This window comes from Morus notabilis, unplaced genomic scaffold (genome assembly GCF_000414095.1).
Source record: "Morus notabilis unplaced genomic scaffold, ASM41409v2 Scaffold887, whole genome shotgun sequence".
Taxonomy (NCBI): domain Eukaryota; kingdom Viridiplantae; phylum Streptophyta; class Magnoliopsida; order Rosales; family Moraceae; genus Morus; species Morus notabilis.
In genome coordinates, this window is record NW_010366463.1 from 175,980 (window position 1) to 196,832 (window position 20,853).

The 20,853-nt window shown below is 34.2% G+C and overlaps 2 protein-coding genes across 4 annotated transcripts; both read left to right on the forward strand.

Moving 5' to 3' along the window:
- Window positions 1-891: 891 nt before the first annotated feature.
- Window positions 892-8,828, forward strand: LOC21391715 (39S ribosomal protein L41-A, mitochondrial). Its single transcript, XM_024173604.1, has 4 exons — window positions 892-1,224; window positions 4,495-4,648; window positions 7,910-7,974; window positions 8,571-8,828. The coding sequence occupies exons 2-4, from the start codon at window positions 4,504-4,506 to the stop codon at window positions 8,637-8,639; spliced, it is 279 nt and encodes a 92-aa protein (XP_024029372.1). The 5' UTR covers window positions 892-1,224; window positions 4,495-4,503; the 3' UTR covers window positions 8,640-8,828.
- A 4,148-nt stretch (window positions 8,829-12,976) lies between these two features.
- LOC21391716 (shikimate kinase, chloroplastic) lies at window positions 12,977-20,753 on the forward strand. 3 transcript variants are annotated; one of them, XM_024173595.1, is made up of 12 exons: window positions 12,977-13,109; window positions 13,262-13,610; window positions 15,897-15,955; window positions 16,241-16,295; window positions 16,404-16,476; window positions 16,897-16,984; window positions 17,897-17,979; window positions 18,105-18,234; window positions 18,421-18,499; window positions 18,820-18,884; window positions 19,061-19,139; window positions 19,624-20,753. In XM_024173595.1, exons 2-11 carry the CDS (start codon window positions 13,394-13,396, stop codon window positions 19,112-19,114), a joined length of 903 nt encoding a protein of 300 aa, XP_024029363.1. In that variant the 5' UTR covers window positions 12,977-13,109; window positions 13,262-13,393; the 3' UTR covers window positions 19,115-19,139; window positions 19,624-20,753. The 3 variants fall into 3 exon arrangements, with proteins under 3 accessions (XP_024029363.1, XP_024029361.1, XP_024029362.1); XM_024173593.1 differs by having other exon boundaries at window positions 19,061-19,100; XM_024173594.1 differs by having other exon boundaries at window positions 13,291-13,610; window positions 19,061-19,100.
- Window positions 20,754-20,853: the final 100 nt, after the last annotated feature.

Sequence of the window (20,853 nt, forward strand, 5' to 3'; positions counted from 1 at the left end):
CGTCAACCTACAATTAACTCGTCGTAACCTGTTTATTAAACGTATCATATTTAAGTAAAACAAATATACGACTCAATTCCAATCTGTTTATTACTTATTTTACAAATATATGGGCTTGCTCTTTTGAGTGAAAAACTCAAAAAAATGCAACTCGAGTTACAACTTTATTCGAGTTCATGTTCTTTTAAGTTTAAACTTGAGTTCAAACTCGAGTTTAGGACTAAAACTTGAGTTCAAGTTTTCCCTTCAACTTGAGTTTAGAAACTCGAATTCAAATTAATGAATAATATTTTTTCTATTCTTAAAAATGCTATAACTTTTTTGTTTTAATTCTGATTGAGATGATTTTTTTTCTATGCGTTGATAACGAAAAGACGAATAAAACCCGACCCATATACCATATTAAAATTTTTCATCAGCATTGAGTTTTTATTAAAATACTATTTAAATACAAATTTAAGTTTTGACTCACTCAAATACAAACTCAAAAAGATTCTTATCTCAAATCATAATTTAAATGTACACAACTAAACACAAACTCAAGTTATAAGTTCAACTCAAATTATAACTCAAATTTAACTCAAAAATTATATTCAAATTAAACTCTAAAAGAACAAATCCTATGTTTTGTAAACAAAAGGCTGTTACTTTCATCTCTACCGGAGATTTTTATTCAAGTTTAGAATTTGAGTTTTGTTACAGTAAAAAGCTCTCACAAACAATTACATCTAACTTTTTTACTACAGTAAAAAACTCTCACATAAAATTATATCTCAACTCGAATTAAAAATTCGAATCAGCGAACTAAACGGGCCATAAATAAACTAATAAACTAATATTATACAAAACAATTAAACAAAAGGCTGAACAGTTAGAAGCTAGGTTTTCCTCTCTAATTTTTTTTTTCACTCTCTCCACTGGCGCTCGCCCGTTCTTTCTCCTCTCCAGTCTCCACCGCCGCTCCTTCTCTTCTCTCCGCGGCCGCTCCTTCTCTTTACGCTGACCCTCTCTTTCTCTCAGAAGTCACCCACCCTTGCGGCCATACCTCTATTTATTCGCTTCGTCTTCTTCTTCTTCGTCAGAAGTCACCCACCGCCGCTCCTCTCTCTCTCCACCGCCGCTTCTTCTCATTTCTTCGTCTGATCGGCCTTCGTGAAGGGGTGTTCTTCTCATTGCTTTGTCAGATCGGTCTTCAAAGGCTTGCATTCGGCAGCTCCGTTTCTGGTATTTCCCCCGTCCATTTTTTGTTTTGTTTTGTTTTTTTTTTTTTTTCATTTTGATGATTTGATCGATGTTTGTGGTTTTTACTTCTTTTCGTGTTGGTGATTTGATCTGTGTTTATGGTTTGGATTTATGAATTTTTTGTTTATGGTTTGATCTGTGTTTGGACCGATGGTTTAATCTGTGTTTAGGAATATTGGATTTGAGGGAGATTTAGGAAAATGGTTTGTGTTTTCAGTTTTTTTAGGACCGATGGTTTAGGAATATTATTTAGGACCGATGGTTCCTGGGTTTTCTATTGTTTTCAGTTTTTTTAGTTACTCATTTGCAATTTTAATCTGAAATTCCTGAGAAACAGGCAATCCTTGAAGCTAGTAACTAGCTATTCTTAAATATTCCTTTCGATGGTACCGTTGGCCAAGAACCATTGCACTGTACGCATAATATTCAACCAATGTAAAAACAAAGTAACTAGCTTATTTTTTCTCAAAGTTTTACTTTTGGCTAATCTTAAGCGAGCCATTATCCTACAATAAAATAACCAAATAAGTACATTTAAATTGGAATTAGAAAAGGTAAAACTTTGATGAATTAGTAAGCATTTGGCTCAAAATCCTTATGAAAAGCAATCTTTTATCATGTAGTGGTGGAATCAAATTTGAGAAACCATACAATAAAAACAAGTTGTAGGGACAAATTAACTAGATAAGTGCATAAACGGGCAAAGTTAAGAGAACTAACTCAATATTCTCTAGATATACATTAGTAACCCAAGATTAAGACAACTAACCCAGTATTCTTTTGTTCGACTCAAATCATTTCCCCTTCTTTTATTAATATTATTATATTTTGAGTATTAAACATATGCAACTTGCCTAGCTATAAAAGCTAAAGTATTATTTTCAATATTAATTGTGGTGAGATTTTCTTATCTTTTAAAGTAATATTTTCAATATTAATTGTGGCGAGATTTTCTTATCTTTTCATCAGACTTTGTTCACAGTACGTATACATTCAACTTTGGACTAATTTCTCAACTAGTATAGTATACTTTAGCTAGTTTTCTTTTAGATAATACTAAATGACCTCATATTTCCATCATCTATACAGTTATAATTCTATAACTTTCAGTTAAGAAATCCACATCTTTATAAGATAGGTTCTATATTTTAGCAACGAACCCTTATTTTTTTTGGATATAGAAAAAAGCAATACGTGGCTGAGAAAAATACAATCATAAAAAAGAAAAAAAAAACCAGGAAAGACAGTGAAAGAAATTCCTCAGCCCCAAATTGAGAAAATAATAAGCAACAAACACAAAATCAAAGGCTTTCTAAAACATTCAACGATAAAGCATACAATGTTTTTAGTACCCAGATTACTTTGGCCCTAAAATGAGAAGAAAATCATATGCAATCTCACGCTCACATTAGAACGAGAGAAGAATAAGGAAGCAAGGAGAGGGATGGAAAAAATAAGACTGTACCTGCTCAGATTCAATGGATTGACGAACGGTCGTTTATCGTCGCTGGAGACAATCGTTGATGGACCTTCCGTGAACTGTCGGCATTGATGATGGTGCTTCGCCTCAGTTGGAGTGATAAGCAGTCGAGAGGCAGTAATGGAGGCGAGGGTTTTTTTCTCTCTCGATCGCGAAATTTTGAGAAGGGCAATTTGGGGAAAAAGATAATTAGGGCTGAATGGAAAAGCCTTTCCACTCCCCCTCCTCATGTGAACCATGATTCACTTAAATTGGGTGAACAGGCTTTCAGTTAGAAAGGCTTTTCTAATTTAGGTCTCGTTCATTTTTACCGATTCGAGTTTTTAATTTTAATTTTACTATAGTTAAAAGCTCTCATAAAAGTCACATGTAACTTTTTCTGCCACAGTAAAAATCTCATATAAAATCACATCTCAGCTCAAATTGAAAACTCGAATCAACGAATTGAATGAGGGTTTAGATTTGTCAACCAAATGATGGAATTAGACCCTTTTTTTAAAATGGCCTTTCCTTTCCATTCCCTTAACGAATTTTAGAATAAACTTAAAAAAAAAAAAAAAAAAAACTAATGATAGAATTGTTTTTTCTCTTTTTTTTTCATAGATTTACTTAATGCTTGTGAATATTTAGGTAATATTTGTATGATTTGAGAATCAATTTGAGACTTTTAAAATGATAATTAATGTCATGAGTACTTGTAGGATAGAGATATACTTATAAACTTGTGTAGTCTATTGAGTTTCCTTGTTCGTAATGGATTTCGATAGGTTAAAGGATTTTCATAAGGATATAAGAAATCTGCTTGTTAGGATAATTTAGCTTTTGTTCGTAATGGATTTCGATAGGTTAAAGGATTTTCATAAGGATATAAGAAATCTGCTTGTTAGGATAATTTATTAGTACTCGGAAGAGATTAGCAAATAGGTTAGAGATACTCGACTAACAACAATAGGAATAGGCTTAATTAATTGATTTAGAAATTTCATTTATAATTAGTGTGGTGAATCGACTCCCTAAAACATTATTACTTTTAACAAGTGAAAAGTAGAAAAAATTAAGGGCAAAATGGGAAAGAAAATATTCCATGACAACTACCTGCTTTAAGACGCTTAGTTTTGACTACCACGAACACAATCATCAGCCAATTTTTTCACCAATAGTTGTTAATTGGCAGTCCTCTAAATCTTTTCTAAGAGGTTATCGTATTGTATTTTTTTTTTTTTTTTTTTCTTAATTAGCGAGGAAAGTGGGCAAGTAGACAAATTCAATAATGAAGGCAAGTGGACAAATACAATAAAAGCTAATCAGAGAAAAAAGTAAAAACAAAAAAATAAAAGGGGCATAATGGGAAACAAAAATTAATAGACATGTACTTATTTAGGGCCCGTTTAGTTCGCTGATTTGAGTTTTTAATTGTATAAGTGTAAAATGCCCTTCATTCGAGGCTTACATCTCGCCTCAATTAGACAAAATGCCTTGGTTCTCGATTATGTCTTTTGAAACTTCTTATGAAGTAACTTCTATTTTGTTCTTTAATTTTTTATTTCCTTAATTGTTCATAAAATGATATATAAAAGTAAAAATGCAAAAGTAAGCTTTTTAAGGTTCAAAAAAGAGGAAAAAATAAAAGATTGATTTTGCATTTGATGTCCCATTTATGTGAAACACGTACCTTATCTTTTTATGTTTTGCAAGTTCTTGTTACTTTTTTTTGTTTTAATTGAATTTAATCTAGATGTGTGTGCTTATTCTAATTTGAGTGCCTTTTTAAGGGGGAGAAAATGCCGCTAGGATTGATATTAGGTTTGGGAAGGGCGTTTAGGAGAAAGAGAACATCATCACTTGACATTCTCTCTTCAAAGCGGGCTCCAAGGGATTACTATAAGGGAAAGAACTGCAAGCCAACAGGGTTCCATACCCGCAAAGGTTTGATTGTCTACCTTGCTTGTATCTTGACTGTAGTTACAAATTTATTGACGTCCTGTTTGTGGTGTGGCCGGTTATTCCATTAGTAATTTTTTCCAGGAAGTTCGAAAAATGAAACTACTGTCCTTAGGAGCTAATACTAACTTCATTCTGAGATTTAAATCGAGTTTTCTGCCACAGCTCTCTATTGCTTGCTTAAACCGTTTTTTTTTTTTTTTGTTTACCCCTGAAATGTGAATTCAGGATGCCTCATATGTCATCTTTCACAACTTTGTCTGTTAGATTCTTTCTGAGTTATGTTATAACTTGTATAGTTGAAAGCGGGTTGTTCTTTGTCGTTGATGGTTCTTAACTTGAATGTGGTGCAGAGAGCCTGGGAAAATTTGAAATTAACTTTCAATTGGAGGGTGGAATCATCATTCCAAACCCTCCAATTGAAAGTTCATTGGAGGGTTTGATACGATGCAAGTTTGGATAGGGAGCAAATACAGACAATTTCAAAACAACAAGCTCACTATCTTAATCTGATAAGCCTCGGGTTCTATGACAACCATATGCTATACCATGAAACACAACATTTAGAGAAGCGAAACACAAAGCTCTTAAAAGACAACAAAAAGAGCTAAAATACTAAAGAGTTGCTAACTCAAACCTAGTGCCGAAAAATTGGGCCGGGCTAGACGGGCCGGCCTAAAGCCCGTTACTGTGGGCCCGGGGACTGGCCCGGCCCGAATCCATACAAGCCCGAACCCGGCCCTAGTGTAGGGCCGGGCTGGGCGGTAATTCCAGGCCTGCAGGTGGCCCGAGCCCGGCCCGGAGAGCCCCCGAATAGCCCGAAATGGCCCGGCCTGGGCCCGAATGGTTAATGAGCAGCAGACCGCTGGCTGCTGCAGGCCTACAGCCACACTGTTGGGCTGGTTGCAGCCTGCAGCCCAAAGGCTAAGCCTAATTTTTTTTTTCTTTATTGTTTACTTGTTTTTGGCCCAACGGTAATATTACCGTTGGGCTGACTCACTGCCGGCAGTGAGTCTAAAGCAGAGGGCTGAAGCCCTCTGCTATTTTTTTTCTCCCCAAAAATTCATAAATTTTATCTATAAATACCCTCTCTATTAACCCATTTTTTTCACACAACACAACTTTCACTCTCTATTCTCTTCGTATTCTCTAATTTTTTCTCAACTCTCAATTCTCACTCACATTAATTCTCTTGGAGGGGGTATTTATAGATAAATTTATGAATTTTGGGAGAGAAAAAAAAAATAGCAGAGGGCTGTAGCCCTCTGCTTCAGACTCACTGCCGTGAGGCAGTGAGTTAGCCCAACGGTAATATTACGGTTGGGCCAAAAACAAGTAAACAACCAAGAAAAAAAAAATTTAGGCTTGGCCTTTGGGCTGCAGCCAGCCCAACAGTGTGGCTGCAAGCCTGTAGTGGCCAGCAGCAGACCAACTCCTTAACCATTTCAGGCTCAGGACGCCTACGGGCCTGGAATTACCGCCCAGCCCGGCCCTACACTAGGGCCGGGCTCGGGCTTGTACGGATTTGGGCCGGGCTGGTCCCCGAGCCCACAGTAACGGGCTTTGGGCCGGCCCGTCTAGCTCGGCCCAAATTTTCAGCACTATTCAGTATATATAAATTGTAACTGTGAAAATAATACTGCACTCTTTTTTCCTTACCAAGGTTTTATCTTAATAGGTTTTTCTTGGTAAGATTTTTAATGAGGCAGTTATAATTACATAAATAAAGTCTTATTCCATTAAAATTTTACAATATTCACTATTTATTATAAATTTCGTTATTTTTTTTTTAATTTTTATAAATCATGCTCGGGCCAGACCGAGCCGATTTGGGCTGGTCCGGCCCGATATAAAGTTATTTAGGGCCAGGCCGGGCTGGCCCGGCCCGATTAAAACTACGGGCCAGCCCCCGGCCCTAACTACCCTTTCGGGCTGCCGGGCCCGGGCCGGGCAGCCCGAATTTTCAGCTCTCCTCAAACCACAAGAAATTAAGGCAATGGGAATTGTACAAAAAGCGACAGCACACTATCGTTTGAAATGCTCCTGCATCAGAACCTCAACATTTTTCATATGATAACAAACGTGATTTCAGGTTTGTGATGTATAATACATAAAAAGGATATGATGTGCTTGATTCTGTGGTTGTTTAGAAACTAGCTTAACTTTAGGTTTGCTATTATTCCTTTAATCTAGCTCACTGCCCAATTTCCTCCATTTTACTGCTCCTTTAGGCATTGAAACGTATTTCTGGTGTCGAGGAAGGCCCTTTTTTACTGTAGCAATTTATAGGAAATAATATAACCTTGTGTAAGAACCACCCCCCCTGATTTCAGGTTTGTGATGTATAATACATAAAAAGGATATGATGTGCTTGATTCTGTGGTTGTTTAGAAACTAGCTTAACTTTAGGTTTGCTATTATTCCTTTAATCTAGCTCACTACCCAATTTCCTGCATTTTACTGCTCCTTTAGGCATTGAAACGTATTTCCGGTGTCGAGGTAGGCCCTTTTTTACTGTAGCAATTTATAGGAAATAATATAACCTTGTGTAAGAACCACCCCCCCTGATTTCAGGTTTGTGATGTATAATACATAAAAAGGATATGATGTGCTTGATTCTGTGGTTGTTTAGAAACTAGCTTAACTTTAGGTTTGCTATTATTCCTTTAATCTAGCTCACTACCCAATTTCCTGCATTTTACTGCTCCTTTAGGCATTGAAACGTATTTCCGGTGTCGAGGTAGGCCCTTTTTTACTGTAGCAATTTATAGGAAATAATATAACCTTGTGTAAGAACCACCCCCCCTGATTTCAGGTTTGTGATGTATAATACATAAAAAGGATATGATGTGCTTGATTCTGTGGTTGTTTGCTGACTTCCCAAACCTAAACCACTGAAAGAATTGGTAAAATGAGTTCGTATGCGATGCAAGCAAAAGATTAGTGCGCTGAAGAAGATGTGGAAACATTTCCTCTGAATTCTTTCCCATGGTATCTTGAAAGCTATTCCTTTTAGGATAGGAAGAAAAATTGTATCAAGTTGATGTTCTTGTGACTTCACGGCTTAAGATATATGGTTTTTGTGTAACTCTTAATCGTCAAAATAATCCTCAAGAAGGGAGATGTGGAAGTTGATGCTAGTTACGTGATGTTTTATTACTGGGAACCCAATTCTGAACTAGAAACTCTAAATTGGTATTTTCATTATATGTGATTGTTTATAATGTGAAAAGAATGTTGCTGCAGGTGGTTATGTTGTGGTGAAAGAAAAGCTACCAAATTATGTAGTCCCGGACCTGACCGACTTCAAGGTACCGTCTTTTTTCTCTTGGCCTAGAAGTTAGATTGTGCTTCATTCTATTTCTTGCTGAGTATGGATGAGAGAAAAGTAGTACCACTGATGGTTAAGCAAATCTTTCTAAACAATGTAACTTCCAAAAGATCTAATAAAGCTGAATGTAAAATTCATTGGTTTATATATATATATATATATATATATATTATTCACGTTCCTATTTTTGCAGTCTGTTTGGGGATATAACTAAATTTCCTTGCATGTCCAGTGAGGATAAAATTTTAATGAGAACCTTGCAGGACAATTCACTTTAAATTACTCCAAACAAATTAAAGTATATTCTAAACATACAAACAACATACAAGAAATATCATTCTTGTATGTATATTTATGTATACGAGTTATCCTATTTTGTGGTTGTACTTGTTTATATTCTTCTCTACAAGATGATTTACATTGTGTCATTGTCAATGATCAGAATTTTACCATTATACAACTAGAGTTACTCTTAGTAGTGGAATACAGAAACTCTACATTTTCTATAGGTTTGCGTATTCTCTTCATGTGTTTTGTTTGCAGCTAAGAACTCATTTAATCCCTCTCTTATTGCAGCTAAAGCCATACGTGTCACAGTGCCCAATAGAAGTTAAAACCGCTGAGGCAGGTGGTGCAGCAAAATAATCCAAATAATCCAATGTGTTTCTGCTCTTGACTCCCAATTTTGATACCTTGAGAATTTGAATTTTTTGTCATAATAGGAAAAGCATGAGAAACATTTAGAAATTTAACGTCAATGTAAAATTTATGAGTACTGTTTGATGCATATGTTATTTAGTACTGTTTGAATTGAATAAATATCAGTGATTGTTCTTTTTTATATAACTTCATGAAATTCAAAAAGACGTATCAGAAGCGCTCTCTTAATATTTTGCATAGGTAATAGTGTAAGTTTAAAAATGGGAGAAAGAGAAAAATAAGCAAAGACTTGAGATGAATTTAAATTAATAGGTCAATAGTTTACATAAGTTAATAAATAGGTTAAATTATTATTTTCGTCCATAATTTGTCTGGTTATGAACTATAACTTGATAAGTTATTGTTCATAATTGTCCATAATTTGTTTGGTTATGAATCATAACTTGACAAGTTTTTTCATAACTTATCTGGTTATGAACCATAACTTGACAAGTTATGACTTATTAATTTTTATAACTAAAAATTGGTCTATATACTTTCTTAAATTTTTTATATTGGTCTATTTTCTATTATTTTCTTTTAAAAATCTTGACGTTTGCCACAACTACAGGAACAAGTTGATATCTTTAACCTTTAATGAAACATTTCCACGGAAACTTTTATGATTAAACACCATATTAATATTTGATTAATCTAGTTAGTATCTGATTTCGTGCTAAGTGAAGATCAAATGGTTATCTAGGTCTTTAATTATCGTTTAATAATTCTCAAATTAACTAGTTAAATTTATTTTCTAATTGACTCCAATGTCTACCAGCAAATACTTTTTTGGTCGCAACTATTTTATCGACAACATATACTATATGGGCACAACTTATCATAATTCAAATTTAATAATCAGTAGTTCTTGTATAAAAAATTAGTGTCTTATATGCTTTTACAATTTAATATAATTTTAATCAAATATAATAATAAAAAAATTGACCATTCAATAAAAAAATTATGTTACTAAGGCCTCGTTCACTTCACGGATTAGAATTTTCAATTTAAGTTGAGATGTGACATTTTTTTAAAGCTTTTTACTGTAATAGAAAAAGTTAGATGTGATATTTTTTGAGAGCTTTTTACTGTAGAAACCTAAAATTAAAAACTTGAATCGGTGAAATGAACGAGGCCTAAAAGGATGTTTGGTTCACAGATTTAAAATTATGATTTAGAATTATTATCGAATTACGTATATTTTTTTAAAAGAAAATATTATAACGAATTACGAATTATAATTTAAATCATGTCACGAATTTTTGTACCAAATACCCTCTAAAAGTCCCGAATATAATTAGGACCACTGAAAAGTTATTTGTGAAAAGTGCCCTTACTAAAAACCAGCACCCCTGAAATTCGATCCACGTGCTGATTCTCCTACATTAAAAAATAGTAGTATTGTCATTTGTGGGTATCTGTTGGCTTAAAGGTAAGACGGCCAAGATCCATTGAAGTATCATTCCACCAACTAATTCTTAAATTATAAGAAAATTAAAATAAAATCTAAGAAACGTGATCCGGGTGGTAGGTAGAACTAGAACCGTGGAAGAAGAGTAGGCTCATGATAAATTAAACAAAAATATCATGATAAATTAAACAAAAATGGTTTTCATCCTATTGGATAATACTCATTACTTATAAAATAATAGGTGCGTTCACAATTAGTTTTAAAATGATTTTATTTTCAATACAAAGTAAAAATGAGATTATTTTGAGAATCATTCTGTGACCGATTTTAAAATTGCGTTTAGTTAAATTTTTAAGACATTATTTTGAGTATAATAAAAAAGTGAAATCGTGTTTATTAATTAATATATTATAATATTTATTGATAAGTACTAAAAAATGAAAATAGAAAAGTGAAGACGACTTTCAATTATTTTTTCAGTCCACAAAAACCATTCTCACTGTTTTCGTTTTCAAAACATTTACTAAACAAACGTCGTTTCATTTTCATTTTTATTTTTTACTTCTCAAATTGTTGACATAAATCAACCACATTCACCGCTATGATATAAAAAGGGCAATAATAAATTGAGCCAAAAAAAAAAAGACAATAAAAGTAGTTTTGTTATTTTGGCTAATAACTTCCACTTTGAGCTTTTATTTTTTTATATAGAAAATTATACTATTCATTCATCAAAAATAACAATGATGACTCCAAGTTTTTAAAAGTAATTATTCAAGAAATCTTTTAGAGAGAAAGTTATAGAAATGTGCTTTGCAACAAAGTTAGAAAGGGTTTTTTTGGGTTGGTGGTTCAGCTCTTCATTAGGCTTCCGGCCTTCAAAGTTTGTCAGAGAGATTGTAGAGGTCACCAACGTCGAGTTCGTACCAACGGAAGTGTAAATAGTCATCGATATGGAGTTGTTTAAGGAAAAACAGTTTCTGATCTTCTACCTTATATTTAGGACACGTTCGCTGCAGGTTTCCATTGAAATTTCAAGAACTAGATTGTGGAAAGGAGGTGAGGAAGGTAGACTGGAGCGTGTCGTAGCCGCCGCTCGCTGGTGGCAGCGCGTGGGACCTATGCACCGCCGTGGCTCCGGTGCTTTTGTCGCCGTTTCGGAGTTTTTTTTCGGCGCCACTCCTACCATGCTTCACACACCTTTGGTGTTGAGAGGCTTAATTTTGCTAGTTTTATCTCTTGGGATTTTTGTAGAGTTTTTTCTGTTTTATGTTTTTGTTTGTATTGTAATAACGGTGATGGTTTTCCCATTACTGGCGTTATGTATTGATTAGAGGGCGGTCGCCCTACTGCTCTAAGTCTGAGTTATGTACTCCATTCATTTCACAAATTCGAGTTTTACTATAATAAAAGGCTCTCAGAAACAGTCACATCTAACTTTTTTGCTACAGTAAAAAGTTCTCACATAAAGTCACATCTCAACTCGAATTAAAAACTCGAATCATCGAACTAAACGGGTGACACTTGTTGAAGGAGTTCTCTCCGTTATTAGGTAAAATGTGTGTTTATATTGTCTAATCATGTGAGTATCATCTATTTTTTTTATTGGTAATGTTCTGTATCTTAATTTTTTAATGAAGTTATGTTATTGCCTTTAAAAAAAAGATAACAATGATGCTGCAATTATTCATTTAATAATTTGAGAAAATGCTAACAGCAAAGATTATGCTAAAAAAAAAAATGAGAAATAGTTGCATTTCAATAATCCATTTATAAGGTTCTAATAATACAGGGAAAGATCCAATAATTTGATTCCATTGAAATTTTCATTTCAATTTTTTTAAATAAAAAATATGATCTATAAAGTAATACAATTTTAGTAACATTAGTGATGGTCACAAATTTAAGTAAAACTTTACTCTCAAAAAATTAAATTTAAGTAAAACATTAGTGATATCTATGAACTGACTTTCTTATTTAATTATAAAAAAGTCGACCGCTTTTTTTTGTTGAGGAATTTGCTGTTGTTCATAATTAACGTCTTCGTTAGCTAATGAACAAGACTTTTCTTTTATTACTTTGGAAATTCTCCCCTCTTATGTTTTTTTTTTTTTTTTTTTTTTTTTTTTTTTTTGGTTTTTTTAATTTTTCACAAAACCTGCTATATTTACTACAATTAATTTTAAACCCACCCATTTTGAAAATCTTTTTTTTTTCTTCCACTAATTAACCACTATAAGTTTGAGAGAATCTTTATGGGATGAAAAAACATAAATTTATACATTAGCAAAAAAGAAAAAAACATAAATTTTTAAGGGTGCGTTTGGTAGCTGGATCTTAGTTCATAATTAATTCTGAATCATGATTCATAATCAGTATTTAGTTTGGATAATTCTGAATCATGATTCGTAATCTGATGTGATGTTTTAAACTAGCTCAAATCATGATTTTAAAACCACTTCCCTCTTGATTCAAGGTGATTCAAACTTCTGACTCTGAATCATGATTTGAATTCAAAATCATGAATAATAATTCTGATTCTAAAATCATGATTAAAATAACTCTAATTTAAATTCTTGTACCAAACGAATCCTAATAAAACACAGGGTTATTTATGTAATAATTGTTTTTCTAACTTTGGTGGTCGTCGTCAATTTTGTTGGAAATTAAAATTAGTCCCAACAATCTGAAATTACCAAAAAGTCCCCTCACCAAATCCACCACAATTGCCACCTACCCTTCTAAGCACGGTGGTTGGTGCGGTTTTTGCTTTGTCATCTGCCACATACTTATCCAAAAGTCTTCCTATTCACTTTTTTTTTTTCGATAATTTTTTTTTGTCCTTTATTAGTTGCAACTAAAAAAACGACACCAAGAAAATTTCTGTATTTCTTTTGAGAGGAAAAAAAAAAAAGAAAACCCACAAGAGAGAAACCGCCAACCCTTGAACTCCTCTGGATTCAAATCGCGTTGTGCTTCGAAAGAAGAATTTTTTTTTTATTCTGGTACTTTGGATTCATTATTTTTTGTTTAATTTTCTTCTGCAAATGTATTTTGGAGTTTCAATTATTCGATTTATGCGCTTATTTGTTCAGCTCCTTCTCTGTTGTCCCATAAAATTTCCATTGAAAGATGTTTCTTTTTGTTGAATCTTCAGATTTTCACATTTTCTCAGCATCCAAACAGGGGATTTTATTATTCAGTTTCTTCGGAATCCGCTATTGTCGATATTGCGCGCTTGTGTGATTAATTCGAGTTATCGGTGAAATAGAGCGAGTCCGAAGGTCAAATGGAGGCTCGAGTTGCTCAGACGTTGCAATTTTCCGCCTGGATTCCCTCGGAAAAAGTTGTAAGGAGACCGAGCGGTTCGGTTCCGGTTTCCCGGACATTGAAGGATCAGAGAAAGCTTCAGGTGATTGTTTCGGCTCGCTTTCCAACGTCAAAGGCGTCTGATCGACCTAGAAATGCCGCTTTGGAGGTGTCCTGTTCTTATAAGAACTTTCCAGGTAATTTATGTACTGCACATAACATATTTTAGTTGCATAATGCCTAATTTTGTTTTATGTTTTACGACTTTTTTAATCTCTGTCTGTATTTGCTAACTAAGCCAATTCCCTAAAGTTGCATAAAAGGATGAATTTTTTTGGTTCATTTTGTTGCTATTTCGTGGAAGTTGATCATGTTGAAGTTAAGGGGGAAAAAAAATCAAAAGTCTGTTTGCCGAAGAACAAAAACAAATATGTTTTTTCATTGTTTTGCTGTACTGGCAATTGGAACAACATATTTTTCATTACTTGCGATTACAGACTTTGTCATGGTAGGTGATTGTTAAGCAATGCTACTTCTACCTATGAAATGCTACATTTTCGTCTTAGACTAAGTTACCATACTCATTATGTTGAACACAACACTAGTGGGCACAAAATAACTTCTATTATTAATTATAATAAGAAGTACATCAAAACCACACAAATTAGAAACTCTAAGTGCCCGTTTGGTTCATGCATTTAATCCAGTGATTCTTGATTTTGACATTTGGAATTCTTTTGTGAGAGGAAAACACTGTAGCAGAATCAAAACCACGGGTTTAAACGCATGAAACAAACGAGCCCTAAAGAAACTAATATTGGGCACACTCACAGTATTTCACTCGGCACACTAACTAAACAACAGAAAGCTCATATTAATCACTGAATACTACTCTTTGCTATTGCCTTTTTGTTTCTGCCACGCTCCACCTGAAGGGAAGTGAGCCTATTTATAGTTGAAGCAAGTCATTGGATGGTTGACACTTGGAAGATATCAATGGTACAAAAGCAATTTCCTGGAAGCTTCTTAGCTTCTTATGCACGCTTCAAAACTCAATCAGCAAGCACATTAATATTGGACCTTGTAGTCATGGGCGTTACTTTGGGCCGAGGTTGATCTTCAATACTCCCCCTCAACACCGGCTTTCGATCTTTCTTGATTTGTCATGTTGAGCTAGCGTCGAAACTTTTCAAACTTGCTAGTATTCAGTCCTTTCATTAACAAATTTGCAACTTGATCATCTGTCCTGACATGGTGGATTTTTATTTCTTCTTAACACCTTTTCTCTAGTGAAGTGGTAAAACACTTCCACATGCTTTGTTCTCGCATCAAACACTGGATTTTCCGCCAAACGGATTGCTGAAGTGGTATTGCATAATCAATGGGTTGGTGTAGATCTTCCATCAACTGTATCAACCATGGGCTTTCCTGAGCTGCCATTATCTGCTGCTCTATACTCATCTTTTGTGGTTAATAGTGAAATTGTTGGTTGTCTTTTGTTACACCATGAAACTACTCCGGAGCTGAGTTTGAACACATATCCAATTGTCGACCGACGCGTGTCATGATCTCCTGCATAATCAACGTTGCAGTAGCCAACCAACTTACAATCTTCCGCTTTCTTGTACAAAAGGCCGTAGTCGATTTTACCTTTGACATATCTCAGAATTTGCCGAACTGCCTTTAAGTGAGACTTCTTAGGATTCTACATGTACCGATTCACTTCGCCAACTACAAATGAGATGTCAGGTCGAGTCAAAGTTAGGGAAGTGAGCCTATTTATAGTTGAAGCAAGTCATTCGATGGTTGAAACTTGGAAGATATCAATGGTACAAAAGCAATTTCCTGGAAGCTTCTTAGCTTCTTATGCACACTTCAAAACTTAATCAACAGGCACATTAATATTGGACCTTGTAGTCATGGCCATGGGCCTTACTTTGGGCCGGGGTTGATCTTCACGTTACGCGATATTTACGTGTAATTGAGTAAATCCGGTTCTTGTAGAATGAAATGCTTACGTCTTAATAATATCCTGCATAGTTACGTAGGAAGTTGAAGAATTAGGTTCAATGATATTACTATGGTTCTTATTAAACATTGGATTGGAGAATTTCTAGAATCACTTGATATTGAGAAAAGCTACTATGAATAGCATACTTAAGATATTCTATGGAGAAGATAATGAATTGAGAGGGAAAAATTTACACAGCAGAAGGAAGAGAGAGTGAGAGCTTGATAAGGTTTTTACTTGTTGTGTTAATAATTTGTAACTTTTAGGGATTGGGTTTCCGACTTTCCATGTCTTTAAGACCACTGGTCATGGACGCATCATTTTGAATTTTACGTTTTCATGACCGTGTGCTTGCAACTTCAAGAGCTTAAATCAATACTGTTTGTAGCGCAGACACTCCCCCCACATGCATCTACGAGATGTAATCCCTTGAATTTTCAGTATTAACTTATATAAATAATTGCCCTTGTAGGTTCGGTAGTGGAATCCGAAAACTATAATGCATCTATTGATGAAGCTCTACTTCTGAAGGTATGCAATGAAACATTTCCTTTTCTAGTTTATGTGGCTCATCAGGTCTCAGGTCTTTATTTTATTTATTTATTTTTAGATTGCTCATCAGGTCTTGTAATGCAAAATCTTTTGTTTCTTTTAGCGACTTTAGTTTTAGAATCTATTCTGGTAGGTTGTTCTGCAAATTACAAACATAAATTGACATTAAATTGATACTTTATTCTTTACAAATGTGGGTCGGTGCTTTGCTTCTTTTCTTTGTTGTTTTAGTATTCATCTTACTGTAAGTTAATAATATTGCAGAATAAGTCAGAAGAGATTGGGCCATATTTAAATGGGCGTTGCATATATCTTGTTGGTCAGTCTCTTTTTTGAATTATTTACTTCTCTTTTTTTGAATTATTTACTTTGAGAAGTTATTTAATCATCCTTGTTCCTGAAGAAGATTGTAATCTACTAAACGCAGGTATGATGGGCTCTGGAAAAACAACTATTGGAAAGATTTTGTCAAAGGCACTTGAATATTCCTTTTCTGATTGGTTTGTACCCTGAGTGACTATTCTCAGTATGCTTACCATCTCAAAATCTTCACACTCCAGCTGGATGCCTGGATCATGAAGATTTTCTATTCATCGCTCTAGAAACATATTCTTTTATAACTTTCTTCTTCTACATTTCTTTCTAAGGTCTCCATTCTGAAGCTTAAAATTAAATTGTGAGTGCAAAAGTTTTAAACTAATATGGAGGACTCTTTAAAGGCTGTGCGGATGAAACTCAAAAAAAGTTATTGTGGTCGAATGAATCTTTTCTAAATCTTGGCACATCTAATTTCTAGGGTCGAACTTAATCTTCGGAAGTTGTACCATGCCCATTTTCATATTTTAGCAACGATCGTCTATATCGTGCACATATAAATCATTCTGAATATTCTGCTTTTGTTATGTCTGTGGATGCTCCAGTGACACGTTGGTGGAGCAAGAAGCTGGGGGAATAGCTGTGGCTGACATTTTTAAGCTCCATGGAGAGGGCTTCTTCAGAGATAGGGAGGTAGGTTAGAAAGTGTTGCTATTCATACACTTGTATTTTTTTTTTTTCGTTTTATGTTGCTCACAAAGGTAGGCGTACTAGCGGCCTGAATGTGGACTTGCATTAAAGTTAGTTTATACACTTTGAAAGAAAATAATGAAAAAGTAGTTTTTTATTTTTTATTTTTGTTTTTTATTTTAATTTTTAATTTTTTTCAGAAAGAGTATTTGTGGTCCTATCTTATAGATTTATGTCGATGGAAAAAAGTTCTCCACTGACAACGGGACGATTGGATATTGTCCATGCAAAAGTTCTTTGTGGGAATAATATAATCTTTTATTAGTCAAGGTCTTCTCTGAATTTATGTTAAACAACACAAACCAATAGAATTTGTTCCAATATTGGCTTCAAACTTGACTGCACAAATCTTTTTAGCAGTTTATTATTATTTATGAGATACGAAATTAAAATCGATTATCATGTTCTACATAGTGTGTAAATCTTAGTTCGTTCTATTGCCATTACTCATAGAGGATCCTTTGAACATTAGTGTATCAACAGGGGAGGAAAGTGGGGATACTTACTCATAACTCATCACTAGATATAATTAAGCTGTGCCCAAATTATATTTCTTGTCAACAAACTATTTGTGATAAAAGTATTTCTATCTCCAAAAGTATGTTATTTAAGGCTTAAACTTTGTTTTTTTGAGAATAGTGGAGGCCAAAACTTTTATTCAGACAAGCTTGTGTGAACATTTCATGGGAGTTTTATGATATATTGCTTTTCAATTTATATCTGTCCTATAATAGTTGTGGAAAACCTTATTTTTTATTTATTTATTTTATTTTTCGTATTGGTCCATGTATCCAAAACCTAAAACGTACTCTTATGCAACCGTCTTGTAACTATTATCATACTTTTGGCTTTTAGACCGAGGTACTGCGGAAGCTATCATTAATGCATCGTTTTGTTGTTTCCACTGGTGGAGGGGCAGTTATTCGGCCAATCAACTGGTATATCACCCCCAACCCTAACACACACACACACACACACACACCACTTATTTTATTTCTAAGTGCAGCTGCTTTCTGTTTACTTCAGTAGTAAATAACAAACGTTGATTGTTTTGTTTTATCAGGAAATATATGCACAAGGGTGTAAGCGTCTGGTTAGATGTACCTTTGGAAGCCTTGGCTCAAAGAATTGCTACTGTTGGTACTGGTTCTCGCCCTCTTTTGCATCATGATTCAGGAGATGTATACACCAAGGTAGCATTTCCTATTACATAGTTTATTAGCCTTTCATTTTCTTAAAACTGTTTGGATGATGATTGATAATACAAAACTGTGATTGCTTGTTAAAAAAAAAAAAAAATGAAGATAATTGGCAATATGATTGACAACATTAAACAAGTTTCTCCTCACTTGAACACTGACAATATGACTTCCTCGCAGACTTTCATGCGTCTGTCTAGTCTTTTTGAAGAGAGGAGTGAAGCATATGGCAATGCCAGTGCCAGGGTTTCTTTGGAAAGTAAGTCGTACAAGGGTCCTCTCCTACAGTTATGCTTGCCCTTTTCACCGTCAATTTTTATATGGAAGGAGCTACAGGGAAATTTTTGTTTAAAAAAAAAAAAGACAAAAAAGACAAAATTTAAAAGATATAATTGAAACTTTCAAGTATTTTCTGAAATAGATAATTGCTAGTGTTGTGCCGTGCTAATATTATTTTAAATGTTTTTTTTTTTTTTTTTTTTGCAAATTCCTGATTGCTTCTCATATAAAGTGGAAAATGATATGGGTTTGTCTCAATGTTCTTTAGAAGCACTGAAGGCTATTGTTTCCATTTCACAGATATTGCAACCAAATTTGGAGAAATAGATGTGTTGGATATCACCCCTACTGCTATTGCAATTGAGGTCTATCCCGTTTCTCCTTGCTCTTTGTGCAATATTCACTTTTCACTGAACATAAGTTGTTGCCAACCCTAGAATTAGGAGCTAATTGAGATTAAGGCAGATAGTTACGTTTTGAAGCATTTTTAAACTTGGTTTCTATCATGTCTTATAATTATTTTACATATCTATTTTTTCAGGCGCTCGAACAAATTCTCAACTTTCTGAAGAAAAAGGAAGGTAATGCATTCTGAATAAAAACTAATTCAGCATGCAAAGGTATGGTGATATTTTACTGTTCTGTCTTTTAAGTAAAAGCATGCTATGTTTCTACTTTTAGTAACGGAACGTAGCATATTGTATGCATGTTAGTGTATCAATCGCAGCCAGAACGAACATGTAACATAAAGTTATTGTGTGCCTCTGATTTTGATGCTGAAGATTGTATAGGCGTATGCATTGGTCAAGACAAGATATCTCCTGTAATAAAACGACTGTTTGTCTCGTAAATGAGTTTGACAAAGTCACGATTTGTGTTCCCCAATTCTTATTCTTTTAACGTCAATGCCCCATATTTTCTTACTCAATTCTAAATTTACAGATTTCTCTGTTGGCCATGCTCATTCTTCTTCTGATTTAAACTCTAATTTCTTTAACCGCAAAAAACAATATGCAATAGTCGAACATCTTTAGGCAGGTGGTACAAGTATGAGGACGAGTGAAGGCGTTCTAATTCCAGTGTCGATGTGCTGTTTCTTTGCAGGCAATTTTCTGAAATAATTTACGGATTTGTGAGTTGGCCATGGCACATTCTTCTCCTCTTTTTGACCTTGCCTGGTGGGGGATTTAAACTCTCTACATTACGGTGAAGTCAGATGTAGAATTATTGCAAAGCTAGCTATGCCTGAAACCATTTTTCGACACCCTGCGTTTTAGATTATAGTAAAATCCCTGATTCCCAAATTAAAGAAAAAAAAAACAATAAAATTTTATGGGCTAACAAGTACGCTAATTTTTATAATGTAAAAAAAAAAAAAAAAGAATGCAATTGTCAAACATCTTTGGGCAGAAAAAAAGAATGCAATTGTCAAACATCTTTGGGCAGATGGTCAAAGTATGTGAAGGTGAAGTTGCCCACTGAACGGCAAGTGAAGTTCTCCAGTGTCAATGTCGCATTTCTTTTACCGACGGTTCTTCAAAAGTTTCGACTGAAGTGCCTCGGTGTTTAGATATGTTTATTCAAAAAAAAAAAAAAGTTGTGTTTAGAAGAGATGTATCTCAGCAGGAAACTTTCACATTTGTCGCTGATAAATTGTTAGCAACCATCCAAATAGAAAGGCCAAAATCAAGGTAGGCTTTTGATATATGATATATATAATATATGTTCACTTGAATTAACAGGCTTACTAGCTCGTTCAAATTCATATCATGCGTGTTTGGTTCATAGATCTGGACCAATGCAGTACAATTTGAACCGACCGCAAATTTGGAGTAAAAAAATTGATTGTTTTCGGACCGATGTTTGTTGCACGAAGACAAACGTAAATAAAGTCAATTTGTTCATAGTGGAATTTTTTACCGTGTGTTTTGGTAGATTACTGTGTCACGAGAGATTACTCAGCTCTGAGAAGTGTAGCTCAATTGCACCTAATGGATTTTCTTTTCTTCTTCTTCTTCTTTTTTTTTTTTTTTTGGAACTTGAATTTTTTTTCAAATATGAAAACCATCAGCCAAAACAAAAGGGCCAATGCACAATGGAATTACATCAATCCCACAAAATTACAGAGCATAAACACTCCGTAAACAGTGGCCTATAATATTCCTTGGATGTAGCAAACAAAACCACTATTTTTAAGGCTAAAACTTGCCTAATATCATTTAGACCTAGTTTATTTCACCAATTCGAGTTTTGTTACAGTAAAAAACTCTCAGAAATAATCACATTTAACTTTTTACTACAATAAAAAACTCACATAAAGTCATATCTTAACTC